The sequence below is a fragment of the Ambystoma mexicanum genome, chromosome 1p (assembly GCF_040938575.1).
Source record: "Ambystoma mexicanum isolate Mex_15411 chromosome 1p, UKY_AmexF1_1, whole genome shotgun sequence".
NCBI classification, from domain to species: domain Eukaryota; kingdom Metazoa; phylum Chordata; class Amphibia; order Caudata; family Ambystomatidae; genus Ambystoma; species Ambystoma mexicanum.
In genome coordinates this window covers 35,298,846-35,323,240 of record NC_090921.1, presented here as the reverse complement: position 1 = coordinate 35,323,240, position 24,395 = coordinate 35,298,846, and the positions used below count along the sequence as shown (strand labels likewise).

Below are 24,395 nucleotides of genomic sequence, written 5' to 3'. Positions count from 1 at the left end.
AGTAGTGCAAGCTTCCCTCTCATACATAACAGAGAGTGTGGCCAGTAGTAGTGCAAGCTTCTCTCTCATACACAAGAGCGGGTGGCCAGTAGTAGTGCAAGCTTCCCTCTCATACATAACAGAGAGTGTGGCCAGTAGTAGTGCAAGCTTCTCTCTCATACACAATAGAGAGTGTGGTCAGTAGTAGTGCAAGATTCCCTCTCACACGCAATAGAGAGTGTGGCCAGTAGTAGTGCAAGCTTCTCTCTCATACACAACAGAGAGTGTGGCCAGTAGTAGTGCAAGCTTCTCTCTCATACACAACAGAGCGGGTGGCCAGTAGTAGTGCAAGCTTCCCTCTCATACATAACAGAGAGTGTGGCCAGTAGTAGTGCAAGCTTCTCTCTCATACACAACAGAGAGTATGGTCAGTAGTAGTACAAGCTTCCCTCTCACACGCAATAGAGAGTGTGGCCAGTGTTAGTGCAAGCTTCTCTCTCATAAACAACAGAGAGGGTGGCCAGTAGTAGTGCAAGCTTCCCTCTCATACATAACAGAGAGTGTGGCCAGCAGCAGTGAAAACTTCTCTCTTACACAACAGAGAGTGTGGCCAGTAGTAGTGCAAGCTTCCCATTCATACGCAATAAAGGGTGTGGTCAGTAGAAGTGCAAGCTTCCCTCTCACACGCAATAGATAATGTGGTCAGTAGTAGTGGAAGCTTCCCTCTGATACATAACAGAGAGTGTGGCCAGCAGTAGCCCAAGCTTCCCTTACACAATAGAGAGTGTGCCAGCAGTAGTGCAAGCTTTCTTCTCATACACAACAGTGTGTGGCCAGTAGTAGTGCAAGCATCCCCCTCACACGCAATAAAGAGTGTAGCCAGTAGGAATGCAAGTTTCTCTCTCATACACAACAGAGCGGGTGGTCAGTAGTAGTGCAAGCTTCCCTCTCATACATAACAGAGAGTGTGGCCAGTAGTAGTGCAAGCTTCTCTCTCATACACAACAGAGCGGGTGGCCAGTAGTAGTGCAAGTTTCCCTCTCATACATAACAGAGAGTGTGGCCGGTAGTAGTGCAAGCTTCTCTCTCATACACAACAGAGAGTGTGGTCAGTAGTAGTGCAAGCTTCCCTCTCACACGCAATAGAGAGTGTGGCCAGTAGTAGTGCAAGCTTCTCTCTCATACACAACAACAGAGCGGGTGGCCAGTAGTAGTGCAAGCTTCCCTCTCATACATAACAGAGAGTGTGGCCAGTAGTAGTGCAAGCTTCTCTCTCATACACAACAGAGAGTGTGGTCAGTAGTAGTGCAAGCTTCCCTCTCACACGCAATAGAGAGTGTGGCCAGTAGTACTGCAAGCTTCTCTCTCATACACAACAGAGCGGGTGGCCAGTAGTAGTGCAAGCTTCCCTCTCATACGCAATAGAGAGCGTGGCCAGTAGTAGTGCAAGCTTTTCTCACACGCAATAGAGAGTGTGGCCAGTAGTAGTGCAAGCTTCCCTCTCATACACAACAGAGTGTGGCCAGCAGCAGCGCAAACTTCTCTTTTACACAACAGAGAGTGTGGGCAGTAGTAGTGCAAGCTTGTCTCTCATACACAACAGAGAGTTTGGTCAGTAGTAGTGCAAGCTTCCCTCTCATACATAACAGAGTGTGGCCAGCCGCAGCGCAAACTTCTCTTTTACACAATAGAGAGTGTGGGCAGTAGTAGTGCAAGCTTGTCTCTCAAACACAACAGAGAGTGTGGTCAGTAATAGGGCAAGCTTCCTTCTCATACATTACAGTGTGGACAGCAGCAGTGCAAACTTCTCTTTTACACAACAGAGAGTGTGGCCAGTAGTAGTGCAAGCTTCCCTCTCATACGCAGTAGAGAGCGTGGCCAGTAGTAGTGCAAGCTTTCCTCTTACACGCAATAGAGAGTGTGGCCAGTTCTAGTGCAAGCTTCCCTCTCATACACAACAGAGTGTGGCCAGTAGTAGTGCAAGTTTCCCTCTCACACACAATAGAGAGTGTGGCCAGCAGCAGTGCAAGCTTTTTCTGTTACACAGTAGAGTCTGGTTGCTAGTAGTGCACGCTTCCCTCTCCTACACAATAGAAAGTGTGGCCAGTAGTAGTGCAAGCTTCCCTCTCATACGCAATAGAGTGTGGCCAGTAGTAGTGCAAGCTTCCCTCTCATACGCAATAGAGAGTGTGGCCAGTAGTAGTGCAAGCTTCTCTCTCATACACAATAGAGAGTATGGTCAGTAGTAGTGAAAGCTTCCCTCTCATAAGCAATAAAGGGTGTGGTCAGTAGAAGTGCAAGATTCCCTCTCATATGCAATACAGAGTGTCGTCAGTAGCAGTGCAAGCTTCCCTCTCACACGCAATAGATAATGTGGTCAGTAGTAGTGGAACCTTCCCTCTGATATACAATAGAGTGTGGCCAGCAGCAGTGCAAGCTTCTCTGTTACACAACAGAGGGCGTGGTCTGTAGTAGTGCAAGCTTCCCTCTCATACACAATAGAGAGTGTGGCCAGCAGTAGCCCAAGCTTCCCTTACACAATAGAGAGTGTGCCAGCAGTAGTGACAGCTTTCTTCTCATACACAATGGAGAGTGTGGCCAGTAGTAGTGCAAGCATCCCTCTCACACGCAATAGAGAGTGTGGCCAGTAGTAGTGCAAGCTTCCCTCTCACACGCAATAGAGAGTGTGGCCAGCAGCAGTGCAAGCTTTTTCTGTTACACAGTAGAGAGTGTGGTTGCTAGTAGTGCAAGCTTCCCTCTACTACACAATAGAAAGTGTGGCCAGTAGTAGTGCAAGCTTCCCTCTCATACACAATAGAGAGTGTGGCCAGTAGTAGTGCAAGCTTCCCTCTCATACGCAATAGAGAGTGTGGCCAGTACTAGTGCAAGCTTATCTCTCATACGCAATAGAGAGTGTGGTCAGTAGTAGTGCAAGCTTCCCTCTCATACATAACAGAGAGTGTGGCAAGCAGCAGTGAAAACTTCTTTCTCATATGCAATAGAGAGTGTGGCCAGTAGTAGTGCAAGCTTCTCTCTCATACACAATACAGAGTGTCGTCAGTAGCAGTGCAAGCTTCCCTCTCACACACAATAGATTATGTGGTCTGTAGTAGTGCAAGCTTCCCTCTCATACACAATAGAGGGTGTGGCCAGCAGTAGCCCAAGCTTCCCTTACACAATAGAGAGTGTGCCAGCAGTAGTGCAAGCTTTCTTCTCATACACAATGGAGAGTGTGGCCAGTAGTAGTGCAAGCATCCCCCTCACACGCAATAAAGAGTGTAGCCAGTAGGAATGCAAGCTTCTCTCTCATACACAACAGAGAGTGTGGTGAGTAGTAGTGCAAGCTTCCCTCTCACACGCAATAGAGAGTGTGGCCAGTAGTAGTGCAAGCTTCTCTCTCATACACAACAGAGCGGGTGGCCAGTAGTAGTGCAAGCTTCCCTCTCATACATAACAGAGAGTGTGGCCAGTAGTAGTGCAAGCTTCTCTCTCATACACAACAGAGAGGGTGGCCAGTAGTAATGCAAGCTTCCCTCTCATACACAATAGAGAGTGTGGTCAGTAGTAGAGCAAGCTTCCCTCTCATACAAAACAGAGAGTGTGGTCAGTAGTAGTGCAAGCTTCCCTCTCATACATAACAGAGAGTGTGGCCAGTAGTAGTGCAAGCTTCCCTCTCATACGCAATAGAGAGCGTGACCAGTAGTAGTGCAAGCTTTTCTCACACGCAATAGAGAGTGTGGCCAGTAGTAGTGCAAGCTTCCCTCTCATACACAACAGAGTGTGGCCAGCAGCAGCGCAAACTTCTCTTTTACACAACAGAGAGTGTGGGCAGTAGTAGTGCAAGCTTGTCTCTCATACACAACAGAGAGTTTAGTCAGTAGTAGTGCAAGCTTCCCTCTCATACATAACAGAGTGTGGCCAGCCGCAGCGCAAACTTCTCTTTTACACAATAGAGAGTGTGGGCAGTAGTAGTGCAAGCTTGTCTCTCATACACAACAGAGAGTGTGGTCAGTAATAGGGCAAGCTTCCTTCTCATACATTACAGTGTGGCCAGCAGCAGTGCACACTTCTCTTTTACACAACAGAGAGTGTGGCCAGTAGTAGTGCAAGCTTCCCTCTCATACGCAGTAGGGAGCGTGGCCAGTAGTAGTGCAAGCTTTCCTCTCACAGGCAATAGAGAGTGTGGCCAGTTCTAGTGCAAGCTTCCCTCTCATACACAACAGAGTGTGGCCAGTAGTAGTGCAAGTTTCCCTCTCACACACAATAGAGAGTGTGGCCAGCAGCAGTGCAAGATTTTTCTGTTACACAGTAGAGTCTGGTTGCTAGTAGTGCACGCTTCCCTCTCCTACACAATAGAAAGTGTGGCCAGTAGTAGTGCAAGCTTCCCTCTCATACGCAATAGAGTGTGGCCAGTAGTAGTGCAAGCTTCCCTCTCATACGCAATAGAGAGTGTGGCCAGTAGTAGTGCAAGCTTCTCTCTCATACACAATAGAGAGTATGGTCAGTAGTAGTGAAAGCTTCCCTCTCATAAGCAATAAAGGGTGTGGTCAGTAGAAGTGCAAGATTCCCTCTCATATGCAATACAGAGTGTCGTCAGTAGCAGTGCAAGCTTCCCTCTCACACGCAATAGATAATGTGGTCAGTAGTAGTGGAACCTTCCCTCTGATACACAATAGAGTGTGGCCAGCAGCAGTGCAAGCTTCTCTGTTACAGTGCAAGTGCAAGCTTCCCTCTAATACACAATAGAGAGTGTGGCCAGCAGTAGCCCAAGCTTCCCTTACACAATAGAGAGTGTGCCTGCAGTAGTGACGGCTTTCTTCTCATACACAATGGAGAGTGTGGCCAGTAGTAGTGCAAGCATCCCTCTCACACGCAATAGAGAGTGTGGCCAGTAGTAGTGCAAGCTTCCCTCTCACACGCAATAGAGAGTGTGGCCAGCAGCAGTGCAAGCTTATTCTGTTACACAGTAGAGAGTGTGGTTGCTAGTAGTGCAAGCTTCCCTCTACTACACAATAGAAAGTGTGGCCAGTAGTAGTGCAAGCTTCCCTCTCATACACAATAGAGAGTGTGGCCAGTAGTAGTGCAAGCTTCCCTCTCATACGCAATACAGAGTGTGGCCAGTAGTAGTGCAAGCTTCTCTCTCATTCACAATAGAGAGTGTGGTCAGTAGTAGTGCAAGCTTCCCTCTCATACATAACACAGAGTGTGGCCAGCAGCAGTGAAAACTTCTTTCTCATATGCAATAGAGAGTGTGACCAGTAGTAGTGAAAGCTTCCCTCTCATATGTAATAGAGTGTGGCCATTAGTAGTGCAAGCTTCTCTCTCATACACAATAGAGAGTATGGTCAGTAGTAGTGAAAGCTTCCCTCTCATAAGCAATAAAGGGTGTGGTCAGTAGAAGTGCAAGATTCCCTCTCATATGCAATACAGAGTGTCGTCAGTAGCAGTGCAAGCTTCCCTCTCACACACAATAGATAATGTGGTCTGTAGTAGTGCAAGCTTCCCTCTCATACACAATAGAGGGTGTGGCCAGCAGTAGCCCAAGCTTCCCTTACACAATAGAGAGTGTGCCAGCAGTAGTGCAAGCTTTCTTCTCATACACAATGGAGAGTGTGGCCAGTAGTAGTGCAAGCATCCCCCTCACACGCAATAAAGAGTGTAGCCAGTAGGAATGCAAGCTTCTCTCTCATACACAACAGAGAGTGTGGTCAGTAGTAGTGCAAGCTTCCCTCTCACACGCAATAGAGAGTGTGGCCAGTAGTAGTGCAAGCTTCTCTCTCATACACAACAGAGCGGGTGGCCAGTAGTAGTGCAAGCTTCCCTCTCATACATAACAGAGAGTGTGGCCAGTAGTAGTGCAAGCTTCTCTCTCATACACAACAGAGAGGGTGGCCAGTAGTAATGCAAGCTTCCCTCTCATACACAATAGAGAGTGTGGTCAGTAGTAGAGCAAGCTTCCCTCTCATACAAAACAGAGAGTGTGGTCAGTAGTAGTGCAAGCTTCCCTCTCATACATAACAGAGAGTGTGGCCAGCAGCAGTGACAACTTCTCTCTTACACAACAGAGAGTGTGGTCAGTAGTAGTGCAAGCTTCCCTCTCATACGCAATAGAGAGTGTGGCCAGTAGTAGTGCAAGCTTGTCTCTCATACACAACAGAGAGTGTGGTCAGTAGTAGTGCAAGCTTCCCTTTCACACGCAATAGAGAGTGTGGCCAGTAGTAGTGCAAGCTTGTCTCTCATACACAACAGAGAGTGTGGTCAGTAGCAGTGCAAGCTTCCCTTTCACACGCAATAGAGAGTGTGGCCAGTAGTAGTGCAAGCTTCCCTCTCATACACAACAGAGTGTGGCCAGCAGCAGCGCAAACTTCTCTTTTACACAACAGAGTGTGTGGGCAGTAGTAGCGCAAGCTTGTCTCTCATACACAACAGAGAGTGTGGTCAGTAGTAGGGCAAGCTTCCCTCTCATACATAACAGTGTGGCCAGCAGCAGTGCAAACTTCTCTTTTACACAACAAAGAGTGTGGCCAGTAGTAGTGCAAGCTTCCCTCTCATAAGCAGTAGAGAGCGTGGCCAGTAGTAGTGCAAGCTTTCCTCTCACAAGCAATAGAGAGTGTGGCCAGTTCTAGTGCAAGCTTCTCTCATACACAACAGAGTGTGGCCAGTAGTAGTGCAAGCTTCCCTCTCACACGCAATAGAGAGTGTGGCCAGCAGCAGTGCAAGCTTTTTCTGTTACACAGTAGAGAGTGTGGTTGCTAGTAGTGCAAGCTTCCCTCTCCTACACAATAGAAAGTGTGGCCAGTAGTAGTGCAAGCTTCCCTCTCATACGCAATAGAGAGTGTGGCCAGTAGTAGTGCAAGCTTCCCTCTCATACGCAATAAAGGGTGTGGTCAGTAGAAGTGCAATATTCCCTCTCATACATAACAGAGCGTGGCCAGCCGCAGCGCAAACTTCTCTTTTACACAACAGAGAGTGTGGGCAGTAGTAGTGCAAGCTTGTCTCTCAAACACAACAGAGAGTGTGGTCAGTAGTAGTGTAAGCTTCCCTCTCATACATAACAGAGTGTGGCCAGCAGCAGCGCAAACTTCTCTTTTACACAACAGAGAGTGTGGCCAGTAGTAGTGCAAGCTTCCCTCTCATACGCAGTAGAGAGCGTGGCCAGTAGTAGTGCAAGCTTTCCTCTCAAACGCAATATAGAGTGTGGCCAGTTGTAGTGCAAGCTTCCCTCTCATACACAACAGAGTGTGGCCAGTAGTAGTGCAAGCTTCCCTCTCACACGCAATAGAGAGTGTGGCCAGCAGCAGTGCAAGCTTTTTCTGTTACACAGTAGAGAGTGTGGTTGCTAGTAGTGCAAGCTTCGCTCTCCTACACAATAGAAAGTGTGGCCAGTATTAGTGCAAGCTTCCCTCTCATACGCAATAGAGAGTGTGGCCAGTAGTAGTGCAAGCTTCCCTCTGATACACAATAGAGTGTGGCCAGCAGCAGAGCAAGCTTCTCTGTTACACAATAGAGGGAGTGGTCTGTAGTAGTGCAAGCTTCCCTCTCATACACAATACAGAGTGTGGCCAGCAGTAGCCCAAGCTTCCCTTACACAATGTAGAGTGTGCCAGCAGTAGTGCAAGCTTTCTTCTCATACACAATGGAAAGTGTGGCCAGTAGTAGTGCAAGCTTCCCTCTCACATGCAATAGAGAGTGTGGCCAGTAGTAGTGCAAGCTTCTCTCTCATACACAACAGAGAGGGTGGCCAGTAGTAGTGCAAGCTTCCCTCTCATACATTACAGAGAGTGTGGCCAGTAGTAGTGCAAGCTTCTCCCTCATGCAAAACAGAGAGTGTGGTCAGTAGTAGTGCAAGCTTCCCTCTAATACGCAATAAAGGGTGTGGTCAGTAGTAGTGCAAGCTTCCCTTTCATATGCAATACAGAGTGTCGTCAGTAGCAGTGCAAGCTTCCCTCTCACACGCAATCGATAATATGGTCTGTAGTAGCGCAAGCTTCCCTCTCATACACAATAGAGGGTGTGGCCAGCAGTAGCCCAAGCTTCCCTTACACAATAGAGAGTGTGCCAGCAGTAGTGCAAGCTTTCTTCTCATACACAATGGAGAGTGTGGCCAGCAGTAGTGCAAGCTTCTCTCTCATACACAACAGAGAGTGTGGTCAGTAGTAGTGCAAGCTTCCCCCTCACACGCAAATAGAGAGTGTGGCCAGTAGTAGTGCAAGCTTCTCTCTCATACACAACAGAGAGTGTGGTCAGAAGTAGTGCACGATTCCCTCTCACACGCAATAGAGAGTGTGGCCAGTAGTATTGCAAGCTTCTCTCTCATACACAACAGAGAGTGTGGCCAGTAGTAGTGCAAGCTTCTCTCACATACACAACAGAGAGTGTGGTCAGTAGTAGTACAAGCTTCTCTCTCACACGCAATAAAGAGTGTGGCCAGTAGTAGTGCAAGCTTCTCTCTCATTCACAACAGAGAGGGTGGCCAGTAGTAGTGCAAGCTTCCCTCTCATACATAACAGAGAGTATGGCCAGTAGTAGTGCAAGCTTCTCTCTCATACACAACAGAGACTGTGGTCAGTAGTAGTGCAAGCTTCCCTCTCATACATAACAGAGAGTGTGGCCAGCAGCAGTGAAAACCTCTCTCTTACACAACAGAGAGTGTGGCCAGTAGTAGTGCAAGCTTCCCTCTCATACGCAATAGAGAGTGTGCCAGCAGTAGTGCAAGCTTCCCATTCATACGCAATAGAGAATGTGGCCAGTAGTAGTGCAAGCTTGTCTCTCATACACAACAGAGAGTGTGGTCAGCAGTAGTGCAAGTTTTCCTCTCACACGCAATACAGAGGGTGGACAGTAGTAGTGCAAGCTTCCCTCTCATACACAATAGAGATTGTGGCCAGTAGTAGTGCAAGCGTCTCTCTCATACACAATGGAGAGTGTGGTCAGTAGTAGAGCAAGCTTGTCTCTCATACACAACAGAGAGTGTGGTCAGCAGTAGTGCAAGCTTTCCTCTCACACGCAATAGAGAGGATGGACAGTAGTAGTGCAAGCTTCCCTCTCATACACAATAGAGATTGTGGCCAGTAGTAGTGCAAGCTTCTCTCTCATACACAATAGAGAGTGTGGTCAGTAGTAGAGCAAGCTTGTTTCTCATACACAATAGAGAGTGTGGTCAGTAGAAGTGCAAGCTTCCCTCTCATACGCAATAAAGGGTGTGGTCAGTAGAAGTGCAAGATTCCCTCTCATAAATAACAGAGTGTGGCCAGCCGCAGCGCAAACTTCTCTTTTACACAACAGAGAGTGTGGGCAGTAGTAGTGCAAGCTTGTCTCTCATACACAACAGAGAGTGTGGTCAGTAGTAGTGCAAGCTTCCCTCTCATACATAACAGAGTGTGGCCAGCAGCAGCGCAAACTTCTCTTTTACACAACAGAGAGTGTGGCCAGTAGTAGTGCAAGCTTCCCTCTCATACGTAGTAGAGAGCGTGGCCAGTAGTAGTGCAAGCTTTCCTCTCACACGCAATATAGAGTGTGGCCAGTTATAGTGCAAGCTTCCCTCTCATACACAACAGAGTGTGGCCAGTAGTAGTGCAAGCTTCCCTCTCACACGCAATAGAGAGTGTGGCCAGCAGCAGTGCAAGCTTTTTCTGTTACACAGTAGAGAGTGTGGTTGCTAGTAGTGCACGCTTCCCTCTCCTACACAATAGAAAGTGTGGCCAGTATTAGTGCAAGCTTCCCTCTCATACGCAATAGAGAGTGTGGCCAGTAGTAGTGCAAGATTCCCTCTCATACGCAATACAGAGTGTGGCCAGTAGTAGTGCAAGCTTCCCTCTGATACACAATAGAGTGTGGCCAGCAGCAGTGCAAGCTTCTCTGTTACACAATAGAGGGAGTGGTCTGTAGTAGTGCAAGCTTCCCTCTCATACACAATACAGAGTGTGGCCAGCAGTAGCCCAAGCTTCCCTTACACAATATAGAGTGTGCCAGCAGTAGTGCAAGCTTTCTTCTCATACACAATGGAAAGTGTGGTCAGCAGTAGTGCAAGCTTTCCTCTCACATGCAATAGAGAGTGTGGCCAGTAGTAGTAAAAGCTTCTCTCTCATACACAACAGAGAGGGTGGCCAGTAGTAGTGCAAGCTTCCCTCTCATACATTACAGAGAGTGTGGCCAGTAGTAGTGCAAGCTTCTCCCTCATGCAAAACAGAGAGTGTGGTCAGTAGTAGTGCAAGCTTCCCTCTAATACGCAATAAAGGGTGTGGTCAGTAGTAGTGCAAGCTTCCCTTTCATATGCAATACAGAGTGTCGTCAGTAGCAGTGCAAGCTTCCCTGGCACACGCAATCGATAATATGGTCTGTAGTAGTGCAAGCTTCCCTCTCATACACAATAGAGGGTGTGGCCAGCAGTAGCCCAAGCTTCCCTTACACAATAGAGAGTGTGCCAGCAGTAGTGCAAGCTTTCTTCTCATACACAATGGAGAGTGTGGCCAGCAGTAGTGCAAGCTTCTCTCTCATACACAACAGAGAGTGTGGTCAGTAGTAGTGCAAGCTTCCCCCTCACACGCAAATAGAGAGTGTGGCCAGTAGTAGTGCAAGCTTCTCTCTCATACACAACAGAGAGTGTGGTCAGAAGTAGTGCAAGCTTCCCTCTCACACGCAATAGAGAGTGTGGCCAGTAGTATTGCAAGCTTCTCTCTCAGACACAACAGAGAGTGTGGCCAGTAGTAGTGCAAGCTTCTCTCACATACACAACAGAGAGTGTGGTCAGTAGTAGTACAAGCTTCTCTCTCACACGCAATAAAGAGTGTGGCCAGTAGTAGTGCAAGCTTCTCTCTCATACACAACAGAGAGGGTGGCCAGTAGTAGTGCAAGCTTCCCTCTCATACATAACAGAGAGTATGGCCAGTAGTAGTGCAAGCTTCTCTCTCATACACAACAGAGACTGTGGTCAGTAGTAGTGCAAGCTTCCCTCTCATACATAACAGAGAGTGTGGCCAGCAGCAGTGAAAACCTCTCTCTTACACAACAGAGAGTGTGGCCAGTAGTAGTGCAAGCTTCCCTCTCATACGCAATAGAGAGTGTGCCAGCAGTAGTGCAAGCTTCCCATTCATACGCAATAGAGAATGTGGCCAGTAGTAGTGCAAGCTTGTCTCTCATACACAACAGAGAGTGTGGTCAGCAGTAGTGCAAGTTTTCCTCTCACACGCAATACAGAGGGTGGACAGTAGTAGTGCAAGCTTCCCTCTCATACACAATAGAGATTGTGGCCAGTAGTAGTGCAAGCTTCTCTCTCATACACAATGGAGAGTGTGGTCAGTAGTAGAGCAAGCTTGTCTCTCATACACAACAGAGAGTGTGGTCAGCAGTAGTGCAAGCTTTCCTCTCACACGCAATAGAGAGGATGGACAGTAGTAGTGCAAGCTTCCCTCTCATACACAATAGAGATTGTGGCCAGTAGTAGTGCAAGCTTCTCTCTCATACACAATAGAGAGTGTGGTCAGTAGTAGAGCAAGCTTGTTTCTCATACACAACAGGGAGTGTGGTCAGCAGTAGTGCAAGCTTTCCTCTCACACGCAATACAGAGGGTGGACAGTAGTAGTGCAAGCTTCTCTCTCATACACAACAGAGAGTGTGGCCAGTAGTAGTGCAAGCTTCTCTCACATACACAACAGAGAGTGTGGTCAGTAGTAGTGCAGGCTTCCCTCTCATACACAATAGAGAGTGTGGTCAGCAGCAGTGCAAGCTTTCTCTGTTACACAGTAGAGTGTGGTCAGTAGTAGTGCAAGCTTCCCTCTCATACGCAATAGAGAGTGTGGCCAGTAGTAGTGCAAGCTTCCCTCTCACACTCAATAGAGGGTAGCTAGTAGTAGTGCAAGCTTCCCTCTCATACGCAATAGAGAGTGTGGTCAGCAATAGTGCAAGCATCCCTCTCATACATAACAGAGAGTGTGGCCAGCAGCAGTGAAAACTTCTCTCATGCACAACAGAGAGTGTGGCCAGTAGTAGTGCAAGCTTCTCTCTCACACACAATAGAGAGTGTGGTCAGTAGTAGTGTAAGCTTCCCTCTCATACACAATAGAGAGTGTGGTCGCTAGTAGTGCAAGCTTCCCTCTCATACACAATAGAGAGTGTGGTCAGTAGTAGTGTAAGCTTCCCTCTCATACACAATAGAGAGTGTGGCCAGCAGCAGTGCAAGCTTTCTCTGTTACACAATAGAGTGTGGTTGCTAGTAGTGCAAGCTTCCCTCTCACACGCAACAGAGAGTGCGGCACCAGCAGTGCAAGCTTCCCTATTACTAATACACATCAGGAATATTGCTTTTATCAGGTGGTCGCGGTTGGCTAGTCTAGAGGAGGGAAGTGGTGTAACTCTCCGGGGCCAGAGACCACCACCTACTCCCTGTTGAAGGCACAGTATATGGTGATTACATCTGTACCCTAGAATGTGTTCCCCACCATATCACCCCAAACATACATAGAGAAACGTGTCCCCCCTATAGACCTGCGAATAAAGAGGCAATCCTGCCCGCAGGCCCCCGCAGCGCAGTGCATAACCATGCACAATGCCAGTCCATAATTGTCACTGCAGAGGCCTTTATTCCTATCACCACCATCCAGGGCTGCTCTAACCCTCTAGCCCTCCTGACCGCCCCCTCCAGGCAACGCCCCCCACTTCTGCATCCCATGCCACCATGCAAATGGAGGAGGGGATCCGGCTGGACGTGATGTTGCAACAGGGGGCGCCGTTCATTCAAATCTCAGGTCTTCATAGCGATAGCACTGCATCAGGCGGGAACAGCACAGGGGCCCATCTGCAGGCGGGAACAGCACAGGGGCCCATCTGCAGGCGGGAAAAGCACAGGGGCCCATCTGCAGGCGGGAACAGCACAGGGGCCCATCTGCAGGCGGGAACAGCACAGGGGCCCATCTGCAGGCGGGAACAGCACAGGGGCCCAGCTGTAGGCGGGAACAGAACAGGGGCCCATCTGTAGGCGGGAACAGCACAGGGGCCCAGCTGTAGGCGGGAACAGAACAGGGGCCCATCTGTAGGCGGGAACAGCAGAGGGGCCCACCTTTTGCTGGGAACAGCACAGAGGCCCACCTGTTGCCGGGAACAGCACAGGGGCCCAGCTGCAGGCGGGAACAGAACAGGGGCCCATCTGTAGGGGGGAACAGCAGAGGGGCCCACCTTTTGCTGGGAACAGCACAGAGGCCCACCTGTTGCCGGGAACAGCACAGGGGCCCATCTGTTGCCGGGAACAACACAGGGGCCCATCTGTTGCCGGGTGTCATTGCTTATTTATTTTATATTGTGTATTTCTTTTTTTTCCAAATAGAACTGTATTGATTTTTAAAATATTCAGCATAAGACCTGACACTCACAACAGTAAGCTGTTAATACAGCGAGCAAGTTTAAACCTCCTCTGACATCCCAAAACAACTGTTGGTCTTGAGAGTTACAAAGATATTTCCAAGTCCATGGACAGGAAATAATCCCCTCCCACCCTTGCCTCCAAACACCCCACTGTGTCCTCCATTCCTGGCTTGGAGAGCCCCTTTGCACTATATGGCCTTTATTACTAGCCTGGCATTTACTGGACAATGAAGGGCAGCCACTCAGCATGCACGTGCGGCCTGCCTAGAATGCGGACCCTAGGAGCCATAGAGACAGAAATGCATCTTTCTAATACATTCATTGATGGCTGAAAACCATAACTGCAACATCTGCTTTTCTTTACAGAAAATCGGGCCATTATCAAAACTGAAGACCTCAAAAGAAACCTTACAAGTTTGGCAATCCAGAAGAAGAGGAGACATCCTTCCGAAGATGGTGAAGATGCGTCTGAACAACTGGGAAAGAAAGTGGAATGCTCACAGTGCCAAACACCCATCACATGCATAGAATGTGGAGAAAGCTTCCCAGAAAGACCCAGCTTGCGGAGGCACCAGAGTTCTCACAGTAGACCCCATGCATGCACATACTGTGAGGAGAGCTTCCACCAGCACTCTGAACTCGTGGTACATCTCAAGATCCACAGGAAGGAGAAACTGTGTGCCTGCAGCGCCTGTGACAAAAGCTTTAGTGACAGATCGAGTCTAGAAATTCACAGGAAATCCCACATGGGTGACAAACTCTACAAATGCACAGAGTGCGACACAAGCTTTGATCAGAGATTGCATCCGTGTCACCATCAGAAGATTCATGACGGGAATCATTCTCGGGAGAACACAAGACATGCGAAGCCCTCCGGGTTGACATCACACCGGCCAATGCAGCAGCGATCCTACCGATGCGTGGACTGTAAAAAACACTTCACTTGGACAAATGCACTGCTCCCTCACCAGAGGATCCGTTCTAGGGTGAAGCCTTATAAGTGCAGAGAATGTGGTAAACACTTCACTCAGTCTTCCCATCTGTGGCGTCATCGGAGATCCCACACAGAGCAGAGATCATACAAGTGTAAAGAGTGTGGGAAAAGCCTCATTCCGCGCTCACAACTGCAAAGACATCTTAAGAGCCACACAGATAAGAGACCATACCAGTGTCCACAGTGTGAGAAAGGCTTCTCTGAGATAGGAAGCCTGCAGAAGCATCAGAAGATCCACTCTGAGGGAAAGCCCTTCACGGGCACGGAATGTGGTGAACACTCTAGCATGTCAACCCCCCTGATCCAACACCAGAGTTCCCACAAAGGGGGAAGACACTACCAGTGTACACAGTGCAAAAAACAGTTCCCTTTTCCTTACCGTCTTTACAAACATCAGCAAACCCATGCAAGAGAGAAGTCATACCGTTGCACAGTGTGTGAGAGAAGCTTCACTGGTCGCTCAGATCTCTACACACATCAGAAATCCCACACGGGTGAGAAACCATACAAGTGTACACAGTGTGATAAACAGTTCTCTAACCTTGGAAACCTGCACAAGCATCAGGCGATCCACAGTGGGCATAAACCATTTGGGTGCAAACAATGTGGTAAGCATTTTAATTTGAAGTCAAACCTAATGACACATGAGAGGATACATACTGGGGAGAAGCCGTACGAGTGCAAGGAATGTGGTAAACGCTTTACTCAGAGATGTTCCCTGAGCAAACATAAGATGACACATTCTGGAGAAAAGCCCTACATGTGCACAGAATGTGGCAAGCATTTCAATCAAATGTCAAACTTGTGGCTACATCAGAAGATACATTCTGGAGAGAAGCCCTATGAGTGCACAGAATGTGGTAAGCACTTTGCTCTGCCATCACAACTGAAGAGACATCAGAGGATGCATACTGGGGAGAAGCCCTATATTTGCCCAGCATGTGGTAAAGGCTTTACTCAGGCGTGCCACCTGAGGAAACATCAGGCCAGATGTACTGTGGAGAAGCAGTAATAGTGCACAAAATGTGGGAAGCCCACCTGGGGATATATTGGTGTGCTTCCTGTGTAGAGGTAGTACTAATGGACACAATATGGTAAACTCTTTATTCTGACGTCTTTACTGAGGACACATCAGAGACTGAATGCAGATAAGTTACTCAAACTTGGTTAAAGCTAAACTCTGATGTGATATAGACAGACAGGGACCTAATGGTGCAAGGTTATTGACCCAGGCCTAAGGGTCAGCCACATGTATGCCACTCATTGTGAAATTTAAAAAACAAATCTTATCATTCTTATAAAACTTGGGAGAAACAGAAAACATGCACTGTCTTGAAAGTATGATTAAAGCCACAAAACCTGTGCTCACTGTTTTCCCTCATCAAACTGTTTTCTGTTATCTGAGACCATTGCTTAATTTGAAATAAAGATCACTTTATCTCTTCAATGCTCTTATGATGTGTCCCACCAAGGATTCAACAGTACTGTCAATCCGCGGTCCATGCCACATGCAGAGCTTCCTTTCGAATATACTCATATATTGGCATGCTTGAGTCATTGTACAAATAAAATATCATATATATCATGTCATTTTACAACATGTATGAAGCATCTCTCTTAACTTCTACTTCTGACTTCCTCCCATCTCATCCCTTCGGAAGCAACAGGCTGTGAACCAGAAATATCTACCCATATATCAATCAATCTACCCATATATCAATCAGTCAATTGGTTATAATCTTTATAAAACATATACAAAAATAAAGCAGCGCCCTATGCATTATTCTGTATAAAAAGCTTTCAAAAATACTGGCTCGGATGATACGTTATGATAATATGATCTAAAAAATGTCAAAGATTGAAACATGGGCCACATAACAGAGCCTAACATTGAAATCTAGTTCAAGCTCCTAGCAGCCTGGAATGTAATACGCGTGAGCCCAGTTGGTCTGTGCAAGATAAGAATATTTATCTGAATGCAGATCCAAAATGGACACTCTCATGCAGTATTGGCTCACCTGTGACCTTGTGCAAAACATTATAATCTGTTAGGTCCCAGAACTTCTTTCCCGCAGGAGCAGACGAGGAATCCTCCTAGCCCCCTAAATTCGCCCACTCTACAATCTTCTAGTTCAGAATTGCAAGGTAGGCAATCCTGGGGGAAAGGGGAAGTGGATAAAATAACAAATCAGGTCCCGACTGTTCTCTCTGCCTGTTTTCTCACCACGATGACTGACTGACGGACCTGTTTGAGTGTGAGAATGATGCTTTGCTCCTGCCCCATCATGATTTATGCCTCCCTATTGTTTATGATATACCTGTAAACCTTTACCTCCAGCTGAACAGCCTTTTGTTAATCTTGCTACAGTTTCTAAGATGGCCTCTTGGATCAACTGTATTGGTCTTCTCAAATTCTTTGCTTCACAAGATTTTTTTTTTTAAACAAACAACTATTTCTTTTATTTATTTAGAACGTTCATGTTGAGTTCTGTTGATTCCAAGTGAAAACTGTGGAAACGTGTCTTCCGTTGCTGCCTTAAACTAAAAACCCTAAAATAGCTCTGTACACATGCATCTTGGAGTGCAGTTCTTTTCCAACAATAAGCTTCAAACAAAGTTCACCTTTAAACTCTTTGAACACGTGTAAAAATACCTCACCAAACTCGTCTCCGATGATGCTCCATGATTACAGTGCTTTTCTCCGTCACTGGGAAAACCTGATGTGAAACGAAGGTTTGGTTTTCATAACACGCATGAGGGAGAAAAAAGCAAAACACTTTGTCATGTGGATACATCACAAATGTGTGAAAACAGAGGTCCTTTACTCTAGGACTCACAATATTTCCTTCGGTCATTGACAGAGCGTCTAAACGAAAAATCTATTGCATGCACTTTCACTAGTGATTCCTGAGTGCGACGCTTGTTAACTAGGTTAGTAACTTAGTGCCCGCACAACTATATTTAGTCAGTCTTTCATGTTACTACGGGCGCATGACTTTTCTCTGCTTCACTTTTTACATTACAGTTTGCTCCACACACTCTTCTTTAAGTGCAAGCGAATTAAGGAACGATGATCTATCTTCCCAACGCTCGCATTATCTCCCAGCTGCAGAACTATAAACAGTTTATTTACACAAAGCTAAGGCTTCCTTGCTCAAGAAAAACTTTTTCACTGGAAATTAATTCACTTAGCTTAACAGTTGCTGAGGTTTTCCTAACTGTCTTCCTTGCTCTGTTCACATCTTCATTAAATAACACCCCTTTTCTTCTACCAACATGAATTTTCATTGACTTTTCTCTGGAGCTCTAAGTTCACTTGGTTGATGACTGAATGAAAGGCAGTCTAGAATCTTTGCCAGGATTCCAAACTACCTCCCTCCTGCAGTCCAACCAATCAGCTCTAAGGATCACCTCTACAATCTTGAGCTGGGATCACACCTGCCTACTACATAAGAAGGGTTAAGGAAAACTAGGCCTTGACAATCTTTTTCCAAGAAAACGACATTTTTAAATTCCAGCATTCTTCATGCATCTCACCCCACTAAAACACTTCCATGGTCTCTTCCTAGCCTTCAGACTAAAGGGGAATCTTACATAATCGCATTACAGTTAGGCATGAGAACAGGCCAGGGACAACAGACAGCTAACTATGGGCTTTGGTAGCCTGTCTGCTCCTTAGCCAGCTGCAGTTTTCTGCCACCCCAACCCCTAAAAGTAAAAGAGTGTAAGGCCCAAGACATCACCCCTCTAATGCAAGTAACAGATCATGCAGAGCTGGCCACCATGGATACAAAATCCTCAACTTTAATAAAGGCTGGCAAGTATTTTTTCTGAGACTGTTTTATGGGGGACAGACGAGGAGAAAGTACATTATATGTTAATTCATATTTGGATAGATCTGGTTGCAGAAGTTATTAAAGGTCTGTGCTGTTGTGTAACAGCGGCAATAGATAGAAGGTCAAATCTAGTGACCAGGCAATGCTGGTGCCCAGGTCAGAGACTTAATTTATCTACATTTTGAAGAGGAAAGACTACACGCGCTGTGGTTAACCAGAAGAAGACATTCCAGGTGTGTTTATTAAACTAAAAAGGAAAATGTCTAGCTCTACTGCCAAGAGGGATTTCCCTGCTTTCAAAACTAAGTTAAAATCAAAATTAGTCCTCAGTCCAAAAACCAATCGCTATCTGGACCTACCACTTTTGAAAAACAACAAAACTAAACCACAGCACTATTCTTCTGGCTCAGGCCATTTCCATCCCAGGTTTCGGTAGTATCTCTCGGGATAATATTCTTGGTTCAATGTCAGTTCACCAAAGAAGACTCTTTCACTGCCCCTTTAACTTCTTTAGGAAAATTTGCAAGTCTTGATAAAAATTGTGGGGGCGGGCAACCCTTAATCACCTTAACCCAAGCAGGCCCACCAACTGAGGAACGACTGCACATTTTGTACGTAAAGCAGGTTTATTGTAAAGTTATCTGGGGAGCAGTTAGATGGTGCTGTAGAACCAAACTAACCCAAGTCTCAACAATCTCATTAGTTGACATCTTATGTACATTTTTGCAACAGTTATAACATTCCCAGATACTTTATTACAATCCACCCCACGTGTGATTGGACAAAGACTTCTTCAAGGAAATCCCATCTTTCTCCCATTCCAACACTCTCATTAGTAGCTTTTATCTTAACTACCATCTTCAGCTCATGCGTAGAACACACCTCCTCCTAGGATTTGTCCATGGTAGGTCAAGACATCATCATTCGATTAAGCATTTGTATGCAAACCTAATCCATTACTAGCAAGAACTGACCTAAGCCTATTAACCTTCACACTTGATTGCACATTGTTTGCATAAATATTCCAAGCGCTATGAAGAAGGCTGGGTAAATAAGTTCTCTTCGAATTAGTGATACTATAATAGTGTTCCATTGGAACATTCTAATCTAAATACTGCCACTTCATCGCACACAGAACATCTGAAAATACAATTGAAACTCCTGCGTTCCAATTATGTTAGCCTTGGGCATTGACTCACCGCATGTTTTGCTACTGTCAAAACAAATAGCGGAACCCTTCTGTCAAGCTCCCCTGCATTCAGGAGATATCTGCTGTCTTCTGATACTTATCAGACCATAAACCCCACTGCAGTTTACTTCATCTGAGCTGACCACGAAAGGTTGAAGTTACTTATTTACTTGCTCATGGGATCCTTTCCTGACCACCCCAACATTCCCCCCTTTAGTTAATACTTTAACACATCATAATCATCTTCTTGGGGGACAACCCTACAACCATCCTTCATACCGGCCCCAATATGAGCATACTCCACTGCTGAACAACCCCAACTCATCCCCCCACTAGACCCACAATCTACCCACTGCTCCACACAATCAGGCCAATTTGGTGGAGGATACAAGACAACATCAGTTTGAGTATCAATATGGGATGAAGTGGCAGTGCTCCTAGCCTTGGACAGGGGCACTGTCATCATAGCAGCAGCCTTCTTTACCTGAGTAGAACACCTTAAGAGCAGTTGACAGGAACAGAAAAGAATATGGAAAAAAGAAAAGAATAGGCAACATAATCTTCACAGCGAGGTTCAACCAAGAAGGTACCCAACAAAACAAAGATTCAAGCCATGAATTGTTGGTAATTCCTGCCTCATTCTCTATGATCACTTTAGTATATGCAAGGCAGCAATGGTTTTTGTCAAAGTACCTTTCTCAGTGTCATTGGGAGGCACAAATGTGAAGCAGGTACTCTCAATTTTCTAGCATACTCCACCCTACATTGCTGTTAGGAGGTCGAGTATGTACTGGTTCTGCAAAGTCATTAGCCTTAGTGTCTGCAACTCTTTCCTAGTGGCACTAAATGCTGGCTCCGAAGTGTTCACGAATAGCAAAGGTGTGTACCTGGTCACCTGGAGCCATTTGGCATTTGATTGGGTGCCAGGGGGTAGGGCAGAGGAGAAAAAGGTATTGGTGTGGCTAAACAGCCAGTATCAATTGGGAATGTCTGCTAAAGCCTTTGATTCTGCTGAAAGGTAATGGGATGATCTCCTGCGTTGCAGTTGTTCCTGATTTTTTCACCGCCAAACCTAGTCTTTGGTTTGTCCACATAAGATGATGAAAGCAACGCAAGGGGCACAAGGGGTGGGGCACAAGGGACAAAGGGGGCACATATGTAAATTCGGGCATTGGTCGGGCCAAAACTAAATGATCCGTGGGGATGACAAGAACAGGCATGTGAAGGGTAGAGTAAATGCATAAACCTTGCCAGGCTGAAGGCAACTCCATGTATGCATTTTGTCTATAGATCCAGACATTACCTCCAGCCAGATCAGCAATGCGAAGCTGCAATTCCAATTTGTGCCAATGAGTACTGTGCCATTGCCCTTAGAATACAGAGAAAAATGGGTAAGTGTTGATATCTTAAAAGGTTATTCTGGCTCTTTGAGCCACATCAGTAATTTCTCCACACTGTACCACATTCTTGATTTATTTGTGCCATCCTTTCTGCCATCAGTTTTTAGAAAAAATAGCACCTTCCAAAGTCAACTGGTCTCTTTGAACACACTGCATATTCTTCTGCTCTTTACGATCGGCAACTGAAGTCTTCATTGCTTGGTGTGATTGATGCCATAATTGACTGCCCTTTAAACTGCTCTCGGACCCTGTATGAGGCTAGGTGCACTAGACACAGCCATCTGCCACCTCTCGCTCACTCGGGATAAACACCGTAGGGATACCAGAAGCATGGTGGATGAGAGAGCATATGTAGCAATATCCTATGGATCTCTTTCTCCCCACCTTCCTCATATGGCTATACCAAAGGTTATCTGCTGCGAAACCAGGTGCATTTGTTGTGGGATCTAATTCATGATCCCCATTATCATAATAATCCCTATTAACATTTATTTTGTCTCTTGACATTAGCTCTTCAAATTCCACAAAACTAGACACAGCTAAACTTTCTGTATTTACACTTGTTGCCATCTTCAAACATGATGACACAAAGACCATAAAAACCATGAACACATTCATTTTCACACAATTTACAAATGTAGACATTTACTTTCCTAACAAAATTATTACAATATCGGATATTCGTTCGCACCCTCTTTTGCACTGAAATGAACAGTGATTCCTTAGGGCTTACTTAACTTTATTCCTGCTCCTGTGTCGGTGAAGGGCTGCCGTTATCTCTTTGGGTATCACTGAGATGTATCCAATTCATGTTGCCCTCCACCTTCATGGCAGTCGGAGTTGAGTAATTCACTTAGTGAGGCCCATGGAAACGTTGTTCATTCAGCGGGACACAAAGGTGCGGTCGTAGATCCGTTCTCCTGGGAACAGGTGTGTCTTGCTTTGATCATCGGTAGTGTTGCCATTTTCTCTTGGTGTCTGTTGGTGAGAAGACACAACTTGTGAAGATATAATCTTAACACTTTTTTTGTTAAGGTCCTAAGGTACTCCCTAAACACCTCTCCTAGGACTGATGCAGTCTTGTGTGCGTCTGATGCTGTGCATGCAGGTGGGAGAGGTGTGTGTAACCTCTGCCGGTCACGATTTCGTGAGGGCTTAAATGGTGGTCCTTGCGTGGCTGGTTTCCCAAGTAAAACAATGCCAGCAGAAGGCAATAATGCCAGTATTTTTTCAATTCCTTGCATTGAGCCTCTCCGCAATCCACTTGGCCTACGGGTACGGGTACTGAGCATAATCTGTGTTTAATTGCCAAAACTGAAGTGAATTCTGTGAACAAGCCATTAAAAAAGTGGGTTCCATTGTTGGCTTTTAGGACCTCACTAATACCCCATCTTGGAAATACCTCTCTCACAAGAAATCGGGCTGCTGTTTCAGCATCAGGATGTATGCAGGGACTAACATCAAGCCACCAGGAGAATGGACAAGCCACCACGTTCACATATCTGAAATTACTGCACCTCGTAATCATGTCCACAAAGTCAATGTGGAGCTCCCTTGAAATCCTCATGGTATTTTAGGGATTGAATTCACTGCACACTACACAGTTCCCTATGAATCTACTTACCTGGTCTTGTAGGTTAGGGATAAACCAATCCTCCTGGAGCTCTGCTGCGATTTGTCACCAATAAGTATGCGACCGGTAGTGTAGTTGCGCTAGAGCCAAGAGAAGCAGTTCTACAGGCATTACTATGTTCCCCATCACCTTCTGTCTCCACAGCAATCTGTGGGTGAGTGAACACATCCTCTCTTTTTCCAAAGCTCCTGTGCTTCTCTAGGGGCTATCCCTTGCATTTCTATGATCTGAAGCACCATATCTGCAATATATGGGGCTGGTTTCTGTACCTGCTGGCACATTTTTTCCATTGCCTTGTCTGCGGCATCATTTCCAAGAGCTATTGGATTAGCGCGGTTAGTATGTGCAGCGCATTTAACCCCAACATTCTCCCCTAAACCTATCTCTGCTGGCAATGTTAATGCTTCAATTAGTTGGGATATAAGCGCAGTATGCTGAACAGGGGTACAGTCAGACCTCCTAAACCCTCTTCTCTGCCATTTTGATAACCCAGAATGTACGGTGGGGGTGACGTACGTGGAGTCAGAATAAATGGTGACTGCTTTCCCCTTACTCATTTCTAGCGCCTCTATAAGTGCCACAAGTTCCGCTGCTTGCACAGAGTAATGTGAAGGCAATTGTCTCTTCAGCCTGACCCAGTATTCCCCAGCCATGAGGCCCATGGCAGCTGTCCCCGTATGCCTTTCACTAGTGTCCTGATTTATAGTTGAATACCCATCAACAAAAAATTCCCCACCCACCTCCAGGGCATCATCTTTCACATTCACCCTCTCGTCCTCTTCACCCTAATAAGTGGCGCAATCATGAACAATGTCCTCAGATTTCACTGGTTTGGCTACAAATGTTGCAGAATTGACTAGTTGACACCAAACGTGTTGTATTGAGGGTTTTGATAGAATTATCTTTTAACCCAAAACATTTTGAGTCGTCAGTGTAGTATTGGACATTTGCAAAATCACGAAAACTGAATGCTCTATGTACAGTGTCACTGGGGAACCCATAGTAATGGTGGAAGACTTTTGAATCACAAAAGCTGCTGCCGCTAAAGCTTGCTCACAAGGGAACTATCCCTGCATCACTGGGTTTAGGAGTCCGCTTCAGTACACTAAAGGTTTGTGGCCTAGCAATGTTTACTGGCTCGGAACCACTGTCATCACCTGCCCGTTTGAATTATGAAAACAAATAAAATGGTTTCTCATAATTCAAGCTTGGCAAGACCAGAGAATTGCTGAACAGCATCTTGAGTTCCCAAAAGCAAGTCACCATTTCTTCACACCATTCTATCAGACCTTTCACCTTCTGCACTTCCATGAGTCCCTGTAGTAAGGGCCTCACCTAACTAGACTAATGAAAGACCCATGATATACAATAGGTACAGAGCCCCAAAAACTGCTGCATTTGTTTCACCGTTACTGGCTGAGGCATATTCTGAACTGCGGTGGCTGTCTCCAGCATTACCTTTCTTCCTGCAGGTGATGTTACTTGCCCCAAATATACTATCTCTGTCTAGCTGTACTGCAATGTTTCTTTGTCCACTTTGTACCCCTTCTCCACGAGCAGGGTTAGGAGCGTTATTGAGTCTCCTCAACACTGCTCCTCTGCAGTGCTGCAAACCAATATATCGTCCACGTACTGAATTACGGTACTGGACACCTGTAAATTCTCTGAATCCATTTGAGCCCCCATGTTAAAGACACTCATAGATTTGGAGCACCCCTGGGACAACCTTGTGTGCTCAAATCTCTGACCACGATACGTAAACGCAGTGAGCTACTGAGAATCGGGTGCAAGGGAACAGAGAAAGTTTAAGTTACTTACCTGTAACTATTGTTCTCCAGCATGGGCCTGGCATGGATTCACATGCTCATGAATATTCCCCGTTGTCAGGCTGGGAATCCTCAGTAAAAGAAAAACAGTTTCACTTTCACTTGCAAACTGTATTTCAAATGGATTGTGTCCTCCCACGTATTGCTCATCTTATGATAAATATCCTTCCAGCTTTAGCTGA

At 46.3% G+C, this 24,395-nt stretch overlaps 1 protein-coding gene across 1 annotated transcript in view; it reads left to right on the top strand.

The window, feature by feature from the left end:
• Positions 1-15,687, top strand: part of LOC138581601 (zinc finger protein 271-like) — a 183,125-nt gene extending 167,438 nt beyond the window's left edge. The window contains exon 2 of the mRNA XM_069652799.1: positions 13,702-15,687. Within this exon, the coding sequence (XP_069508900.1) occupies positions 13,702-15,341 (1,640 nt within the window). The 3' untranslated portion in view covers positions 15,342-15,687. The remainder of the gene's footprint in view (positions 1-13,701) is intronic.
• The last annotated feature ends 8,708 nt before the right edge of the window (positions 15,688-24,395 follow it).